This window comes from Stomoxys calcitrans, chromosome 4, assembly GCF_963082655.1.
Source record: "Stomoxys calcitrans chromosome 4, idStoCalc2.1, whole genome shotgun sequence".
Lineage (NCBI taxonomy): Eukaryota > Metazoa > Arthropoda > Insecta > Diptera > Muscidae > Stomoxys > Stomoxys calcitrans.
Window position 1 is genome coordinate 176,980,095 of NC_081555.1, and position 10,083 is coordinate 176,990,177.

At 34.9% G+C, this 10,083-nt stretch overlaps 1 protein-coding gene across 1 annotated transcript; it reads left to right on the forward strand.

Moving 5' to 3' along the window:
* Nucleotides 1-1,723: 1,723 nt before the first annotated feature.
* On the forward strand, nucleotides 1,724-9,835 carry LOC106082024 (uncharacterized). The gene is made up of 2 exons (XM_013244329.2): nucleotides 1,724-2,252; nucleotides 9,468-9,835. The coding sequence occupies exons 1-2, from the start codon at nucleotides 1,724-1,726 to the stop codon at nucleotides 9,830-9,832; spliced, it is 894 nt and encodes a 297-aa protein (XP_013099783.2). The 3' UTR covers nucleotides 9,833-9,835.
* Nucleotides 9,836-10,083: the final 248 nt, after the last annotated feature.

Consider the following 10,083-nt stretch of genomic DNA (forward strand, 5'->3'; position numbering starts at 1 on the left):
AATGAATAGAGGTCTACCAGTACTCACTGTGACAAATTTCATCGAAATCGGATGAAAAAACCCAATTGATCAAGACTTTAAGTCTGGAGATCGGTCTATATAACGGATACATATAACTAAAATCCGATTTTATGAGATCAGAAAATCATTCATCGGCAAGGGCTGCCGCCTCAGTGTACAACACACTGCTACAACAACAACAACGAAATCATCAACAATTTTTTGAAAAATTTTTTATACCCAAGATATCTGCAAAATTTGAAATACCCAGCTTTTGGGTATAAATGGGTAAATACCCGGGTATTTACTCAACTTACCGGGTAAATACCTTTTTGGGTATTTACCCATCGCTGGTCTCTACTCATTTCTGAGCATGTCTTTCTGTTCCCAGGTACCTAGCAGCGCTGTGTCATTCATAGCTCACGAATTTAAACGGTGCCTCATCTGTGCCTAGTTTAAGTTCAATTGTTTCATTCTTCAAGACTGTAGCGTGTGTCCAACATGCAGACGAGCAGATAAACAGACATTTCTAGATCATTTTAAATGTAGAGCGGATTTGTTGCAAACGAAATGGTAAAATTAATATACCTCCAATTCCATGGTGGTCGGTATAAATAAAAACATTACAGTAGTCAACAAATAAAGATATAAATAAAAAAATTACAATTATACTTTGTTACATAAATTTAATAACTTAAATTTACACTACAAATATATTAATTATATCTATTATAACAAAGAACACAAACATACACCCTAACGAAACCCTAACAGACATACACCAATACTACAGAAACTAAAATCAAGAGATACAAGCAAAAGGAAATGAACAAAAAAGAAACTTCAAGGAGCAAGCGGGCAAGCGAGCAGAGACTTTGTCTCCCATCACATTGATAATTGTTGATCTTTAAGATATTATTTATGATTAATAATTAATAACTAATAAAAAACCAAAGAAACGAAAGAAATACATCCAAATGTTTAAATAAAACAAACCCCCCAAAGAAATTTAAAAAGCAATTGTTTTAATATTCATTTCCCCAGAGGCAGCTACACATGTAGATCACCATAGAGGCTAATTATCCAAGACTTTCTGAGAGAGAACAACGATAATGGCCATTGGTGATCTATTTATAGTAATGCTCAGGCCACCAATCAAAGGACAGCAAAATCAGAGCAAATCCAGACATTGCGTCGACAATAAGAGAAATTTTCAAGAAAAAAAAAAACAATTATTTGGGCACACACCCACTTAAGAGACACCCCCATCCACTATAGATCTGGATGCCAAACATCCATGCGTTCTCAGCATACAGACCACTTGAGAATCACAACAGCAGCACCAACACGGCTGTTCTCGAACGCCCGCCCGCCGCTTCATAAAACGTGTGTATGGCAACAAGTCAAGTGTGAAATTTTCCCCAAATGAAGTGATTTACAACTACGGCTGCCACACAGAGTAGATGTCTGCTAAGGCGACTAACTGGCTGACAGAGTTGGTTGGACTGGTGCTATTAGATTCCTGGTGATTTTCATATTGAAATTAGTATAAGAGGACATTCAGGCACGTTGCAAGGGTCAGTTTATGAAAGAGATTACAAGGAAACACAACCAAATTTCTAAGGAAATCTAAGAAAAATCCCTTAAAGATTAGAATTAAAAGCTAATACTAAAATAAAAAGTGTAAAGTGGTAAAAAGTGAACAAGTGAATTAAAAAAAAAAATGTTATGCAACAATCCCGAGTTATTCTCGCCTACATCTAATACATCTTGCTCATCGGATGAAATGGCCGGCATCAAATCAAGCACATTACCATCACCATTCTCAACCTCATTGCCATCATCCTCTCTAAGCAGTTTATCAGCTAAAGAACGTCGGGTTTTACGCACTCCCAAATGTGCCCGTTGTCGGAATCATGGTGTCATAAGTTCCATTAAGGGTCACAAGAGGTTATGCCGCTGGCGTGAATGCACTTGCCAAAATTGCCAATTGGTGGTCGATCGCCAAAGAGTTATGGCCGCTCAGGTGGCTCTAAGACGTCAACAAACATCCTTAGTGGATGAGGCAGCATCATCATATGAAACTCATTCGGATGATAGTTCATGCACTCAAAACGGCTCTACCCAACAACAGTTGCAGTCTTCGGTGATTCAGCGCACCCAACAGGCTTTGATAACACAAAAGAAAATCTACAAGCAACGTTTGCGGAATGTCCAACAATCCACCTTGTATGCCAATGCGGCCATGGAAAGTAAGTAAAACTTTTTTCGTTATTTAATAAAAATGCTAAGTAAATAGTCGATAGGGATTTATCCTTACGTAGATTTAATTGAGGTGATTGAATCGCTCACTTCTTTAACATCCAATTTTGAGCTACCTCGTGAATATGAATAGAATATATTTCCACTATGCTTTCTACAGGAAGGCTTACAGTTGCCTTTTTATACCCTCCACCATAGGATGGGGGTATACCAATTTCGTCATTCTGTTTGTAACACCTCGAAATATGCGCCTGAGCCCCCATAAAGTATATAAATTCTCGATTGTCATGTCATTTTGAAGTCGATCTAGCCATGTCCGTCCGTCTGTCTGTCGAAAGCACGCTAACTTTCGAAGAAGTAAACCTAGGCGCTTGAAATTTTGCACAAATACTTTTTATTAGTGTAAGTCGGTTGGAATTGTAAATGGGCCAATTCGGCCCATGGTTTGATATAGCTGCCATATAAACCGATCTTGGGTCTTGTTTTCTAGAGGGCGCAATTCTCATCCGATTTGGCTGAAATTTTGCATGAGGTGTTTTGTTATGACTTCCAATAAATGTGCTAAGTATGGCGCAAATCGGTACAGTTCAGATTATGGCTCGAAATCAGTTCAGATTTAGATAAAGCTCCCATATATATGTATGTTCGTCCGATTTGCTGTAATATTGCAATAAAATGGTCTTTTGTAAACCGATTCTCTCAAAATTTGGCAGGAAGGATTTTCTCTTGACTCTGGACATTGAACTGGTGAATTTCATGGAAACGCCCGATCTTAACTTCTGGAGTCACAGCAAGGTCATTTAATGACCTATCTTTCCTCGACAACTGCTACAGTATCTGAGAAGTTAGCTCAAAATCGATTCAGATTTAGGTATAGCTCCCATATATATGTTCGTCCGATTTTGAGACATATTGCAAGCAAGTGCTCAGTTTTAAACGGATTCTTTCGAAATTTTGCAGGAAAGATTTTCTTATGACTCTCGATATTACTGATGAACTCCATAGAAATCGGCCCAGATTTAGATATAGCTGTCATATATGTATATCGCCAGATTTTCACCCCAAGAGCTACTGCAAGCGCATTGTTTGACCAATCTTGGCAAAATTTTGCACAATGCTTTCCTCGACGACTACCACAATATCCGAGAAGTTTGCTCGAAATCGGTTCAGAATTAGATATAGCTCCTATATATATGTTCGTGTCAGATTTTGGCCAATTTGTAATAATGTTGTCATTTGTCAACCGTAGTTATTACAGTTTGAACATATTTGCTCGTTTTTCATTTAACTGAAGTTTGAATAAAATATTGGGTTGCCCAAAAAGTAATTGCGGATTTTTCATATAGTCGGCGTTGACAAATTTGTTCACAGCTTGTGACTCTTGCATTCTTGCATTCTTTCTTGCATTCTTTCTTCTGTCAGTTATCAGCTGTTACTTTTAGCTTGCTTATGAAAAAAAGTGTAAAAATAGTATATTTGATTAAAGTTCATTCTAAGTTTTATTAAAAATGCATTTACTTTCTTTTAAAAAATCCGCAATTACTTTTTGGGCAACCCAATAACTGTATGCTCGGTATTGATTCGGCTACAAATCGCCGGCGAAATAAAAATCTGATATAAGTCTCCCCATAAATTTCTTATTATGATTCTTTTCTAAAATCTTGGAAACACGCCCGAATCCAAAGAACGAGATCGAAATTCGACTTTTAAGTAAAAAAATAAATAATTCAATACCTAACACAGTACACAGAAAAGAAATATAAATCGGTTTCAACCACGAAACTAATTTATCGAATTAGTTTTTAATTGAAACTGTTTCAACCACGGAAATGATAATACCAATAACAGTTTTTAAATTGCACAAAATATCAGTCAAAAAATTTTCACATTCAATTAAAAAAATGATTGATTTTGATTTTGGGCACTTCTATAAACAAAAACTTCCTCGCGAGTCGTTTCCAGAAAAATTTCGGGTGCCGGGTAGGGGTGCCCTATAGATTTGTTGTTATTGTCGTAGAAATGTGTTGTACAATGAGGCGGCAACCTTTAGCCGATGAAGGACTCCATCGGGGTAATGCGGTACGCAGAACAGGCTGTCATAGTATTGCTAAAGATTTTTTGATATATGGGATGTATGGCTGTTTGAAATCTTCTTCAGTTTATGTTGTAGGGGACAATATAGCCTTTGATTGATTTTACTTCAGCACCTTAGACAGCTGCTTCAGTAAAATCAATTAAAGGCTATGTTGCAGATATTACAAAAGAAGGCGTATAGGGTCTAAGACCAATTCGTAATTCAAACTATTAATTTTTATTTGTAGTCTTCAGATTTTCATTGTCTAATTAGATTTTATTAAATTTTATCATAAACTCTTTAGACCTAAGTTAATAAAAACTAATTTTTATTTCATTTGTCCCAACGTTTCGTAATTTTTTGTTGACATCTTCAGGGGATACGTCTATTTAATTAAAACATTACATTAATTTCAAACCTTCATGAAAATATAATTAACCTACAATAAATAAGGATATATCCAAATGAATTTTTTCGTCAAAAGCACATTCATTAACAACACGACATTAATTATATTGAAGACAACATAAATTTAAATAACACAGATCTTTATATTGAAACACGGTAACTTATACTAATATTGTTTGTGTCCTCTTTCAAAGTCATCATCTTATCTATTTTTTGTTGTATTCTTAAGCTTTTTTAAAGTATATCTCCTTCTCTCTTTGTTTTCTTTATCTAATATTTTGACATTTTCTAAATCTGCCTTATATCCACTTTTCAAAATATGTTGCGCTAAAGCTATTTTCTGTGTTCCTTTTTCAATGTCAGCTCTGTATTCTCCCGTTCTTGTTTGCAGCGTTCGTTTTGTTGTTCCTACATATACTAAGAGTTGGCATGTTTGCCTATGACGCTGAACGCCTGGGTTCGAATCCTGGCGAGACCAAATTTCCTGCGGTGGTTTTTCCCTCATAATGCGGGCAACATTTGTGAGGTACTATGCCATGTAAAACTTCTCCCGTCGCACTGCGGCTCGCCGTTCGAACTCGGCTATAAAAAGGAGGGCCTTCGTCATTGAGGGTTAACTTGAATCGGACTGCACTTATTGATATGTGAGAAGTTTGTCCCTGTTCCTTAGAGGAATGTTCATGGGCAAAATTTGTATTACAATTGTAAATAAAGGATTTATTCAGATCAATTCTTATAAGATTATTATGCTTAAACTTACGAAAAAATATAAAGTTTATTTTTATATGACATTTTTCCAACAAATTTTTGAAATAGAGAAAATAATTAACTTGTGAATTCTATTCTATCTAGTTCATTCTGTGTATGACCTTCAACATTTGATACAAATAAGAATTAGCCCACCTTCATCCATTTCACAAGTTTTCAAAACTAAATAAATACAAATATTTCATGTATTGTTTGAATGAATAATGAAAACCCATTAAAGTAAATTGAACGATCAATTCCAAATTGCCGAGTTATGGAAATGGTCTCTAAATAAAACATATGTCAATCTCTCATGAGGCATAGACAGACAGGCATATGAGCTCTAGACAGACACCAAAGCAGTAGGCAGATGTATACACACGGAGCAAACTAAGAGAAGCAGAAGAAAAACACCAAATGTTTTCCAAGTATTTTATAGAATTTTCCTTGAACTCCAGGAGTCATCAAGACACACTGTCTGCTAGATCTAGATGAACACATACCCTCAACGATGCCATCATGTCTGGCCATCGAGTTTGGATGTACATATGTATGGCATAGGCAACTTTTGTATAAAGTCCACACTTGAATCCTCTGAAAAGGATCCATGGATATCATGTGACATGGGTTTACCGTGGCTTATGTGTAATATGATCATTAAAATGCATAAAATTGTACGAACAAATTTGTTCGCGAGGAGCCTAGTGGAAAAAAAAACAAATTGGAAAATATTAATAAGAGCAGCACTCTTGTAATTGGAGTATGACAGTGGGGTAATAACTTTCTATGGATAGCCAAGTAGAACTACTAATATGAACATCGATAATTGCAGAGTATCCAAGTAGGGCCTTTAAAGCGATACTCCCTCAGCATGGGTTTGCATTTTGTTATTTCATTGTTGCATGCAAGCACTTTTGACTAAGGACGATACTTGTGGATTTTTACATGTGTTGGTTGTAAAAGGATCCTGTTAGTTGAACAAATACTTGAATACCGATCCAGACAGTGTGGTGCCATACTGTCTGGACGTTTAGAACTTTAAAAAACCTGTCAAGTGTTTGTTTAGGTCTTTTTTACTTGCCTCACTAAAAGATAGGGGGTTTTTGAGATTCGTCCTTTCATTTGCAACACCTTGAAAGATTAATATTAGATACGGTAAGATATATGTAAACTTATTAGGGTGAGGACCTTTTTACAATCTCATATTCCTGTATAATATTTGAATGTGCTTTCATTTAAGATTAGATAAAATCTTACATATATGGTGATTCAATAAAAAAAAATCTCGCACAAAATGATTTTAAAATTTGTATTCCAGCATTTTGGGCAATTTTAGAAGTTACTATGCAAATGTAAATTCACCCATTGACATTCCACCCATGAACATTCCATTAAGGAACAAGGACGAAGCCACTAAAAGCAGTTATATAATTGAACACAAGCTTAAGAGCCACATATATGTAACATTACATAGGATCATCAAACACACTAGGAAGTTAAATATTCACATTGTCATTGGAGAGTATGAATCTTAGTGGGAGGTTGCACTTGTTGCGACAGAAGGTGTATATATTTTGCATAACTTTGATCGAACACTCACAGCACTAGTTGTTTCGGAAAATGTTGATTGGATATTCATCTTTTTTCCAGTGGGTCTTCAAGCATTTTAGAGCTTTTGAGTAGTTATTCAGAGCTACAGATAATTCTTCAATATCCTTAGTGCGTAACAATTGACTACTCAACCAATGATCAGCCCCTGAGTGAGAAACTAACAGATTTTACGCAACCTTTTCCGAGTTTCGGGCATCAGAATAAACACAGTATGAGTTAAGGTGGAGTTACATACTATGCGTACGCATTGAAAATGCAACTATGTGAACAAATCTCACAAAAGCGGCGCGCAAAAATTAAAGGATGAAAGAATTAAATTTTATCTTAAACTCTTTAGACCTAAGTTCCGTAAATAAGAATTCCTTTTTATTTCATTTGTCCCAACGTTTCGTCAATTTTTGTTGAAATCTTCAAGGAATCGTCTATTTAATGAAAACGTTACAATTTTTTCAAATCTTCATGAAAATATAATTAACCTACACTAAATTAGGATATATTCACATGAATTTTTTCGTCAAAAGCACATTCATTAACAACACGACATTAATTATATTGGAGACAAGTTAAATTTTAATATCACAGATATTTATATGGCAACACGGTAACTTAAGCTAATATTCTTTGTGTTCTCTTTCAAGTTCATTGTCCTATCTATTTTTTGTTGTATTCTTGAGCTTTCTAAAGTGTATCTCTTTCTCTATTTGTTTTCTTTATCTAATATTTTGACATTTTCTAAGTCTGTCCTGTCCACTTTTCAAAATATGTTGCGTCAAAGCTGTTTTCTGTGTTTCTTTTTCAATGTCAGCTCTGTGTTCTCCCGTTCATGTTTGCAGCGTTCGTTTTTTGTTCCTACATAAGTCACAGCTTTGTTCGTCAGTTCCCTTACATTCTATTTCGTAAACAAAATTGCTTTGTTGTAGTTTGTCGATTGGAGTTTTGATGTTGGAGAATATTTTGTTATTTGTTTGATTCGTTCTATATGCATATCTCATGTAGTTTTTTTTTGTTCATTAAAGGTCTTAAGCTTTTGTTATCTGTTAATCCAGGGATGTATTCGTGACTTTGACGATTGAACTCGAACGTCATTCTATGTTGCCATACTTGAAGTAGTGTTAGTTAGTTGCAAGCCTTCCCCCAAGCTGAAGAGCAGTACATACATGAAAGGGGTGCCCAATTACTAATTAGAGTTTACGGAGTACTAAGAACCTTAATAACAACCTGAAGAATTAATTTAAGTTACACAAATCATTCCCCTATTTATTTATTACAAAACATAAGAGTCCCGAATTAGCTGCCCAAGCTATAATTGGATTAATTATTTCCTTGCCTTTTATATAACTCAGCAACTTTTTCGCCAATATTTTGATATTTTCCTGATCAATTCTTATGGGATTACTAATGAAAATTGTGTGTGTGTTTTGTTTTAATTTAATTTCAATAAAACGTAAATTTCTCAAAATTAAAAACAGTGTCCCTAATTTTGACCACCACTGTACATTCGATACAAAATGCGATACCTTCACTTAATTGTACATAAAAACGAGAGATGTGCATCGATTTCTATGATCAATGTCACACTTTGTTCATTGATTATGTGGCTTTTATGGCCCTTTTAGACGGCACATCATCATCGTACTCATCGTGTATACGGTACATCGATTTTTTTCTTTTCTTTGATTTTATTTAATTTTTTATACTTTACTTCTCAATTCCTAACTTTATTTGTCCCAAACGTGTTTTTCAATACCTGTCAACTAATGATTACACATTTCTTTGTAAACGGTAATCGATTGACGCCATTCATCAAAAAAATTCAAATGATTTAGATTTATCAGCCATGACTGATACACATTTCCTTTCACTAATACTATTACAATGACCATACATCAGATGTTCCATGTAAACTCTGCATTAGTCATTAATAGGCAAAAGCTCATTCATTTATGATACAGGAAAGTATTTTTGAAAAAAAAAATCAAAAAATCATCACCCTAATAATGTGTATACTTAGTTAATCGTTGAAAGAGGGTCAGCCATATCCGTCGTCTTATTGAAGCTTTGTGCTTTTTCAATTGGGCCGTTCTCCCTACATGAAAACTTCAAACCAGTGCAATTATGTTATAGCTACCAACAGCCAGGCAAAATCGGTTTGTGCCGATCGATATTTGGCGTATTGGAAGTCATCACCCATTATTTTAATCGGTCAATAAACTGCTTTGCCAATTTTGGGGATCGCTCTCATATAAACCAATCTTCTATTTCGACTTGAGAATTTTTCGAGCGCAGTTATTTTCAAATCTCAGTACCTATTCGATTTTATCTAACTTAACACTTCATAACTAATTGCTTTTATACTTTCTTTCAGAATACAATCAACATATGTCCGCTTGGAATTCACCCTTGGTGGAGCGTATACGCAAACGCAAAGCGTTTGCTGATCCTGAATTAAATCAAGTCAATGATGTTACCTTATTGAATGCAGCTGTTGTCAGTCACATAACACAACCAGCACCATCTATGTTATATGAATACGAAACTCCCTATATTTTATCGTATCCTTCCAACCCGGTGTCTTCATTTCCCCTCCTCAATACCAACTTTATAACACTACCATTTGAATCCACTCCGGCTCAAAATCTCTCCTCAACAAAAACTGAAACTCCCCACACGGTCGTTAGCAAAAAACCTAAATTAAGTTTTTCAATAGAGGCCATAATGGGCATGAATTAATACGATATGATATTAATGGCGCAAAACATCTCATTTGTAAATAAAGTAAATACATATATGTGATATTTCAAATTAAGATATAGATGTAGAGAATATGAAAATAAAAGAAATGCCAAAATTATTTACATAAAATATGAAGTTAACTTTTTTTAAGATGCACATAGAAAAGGGCGATATGGTCAATAACAAAACTGATCCAAAGATACAATACAATACACAGTACAACACCCAATCTGTAAAAGTTTCAAATT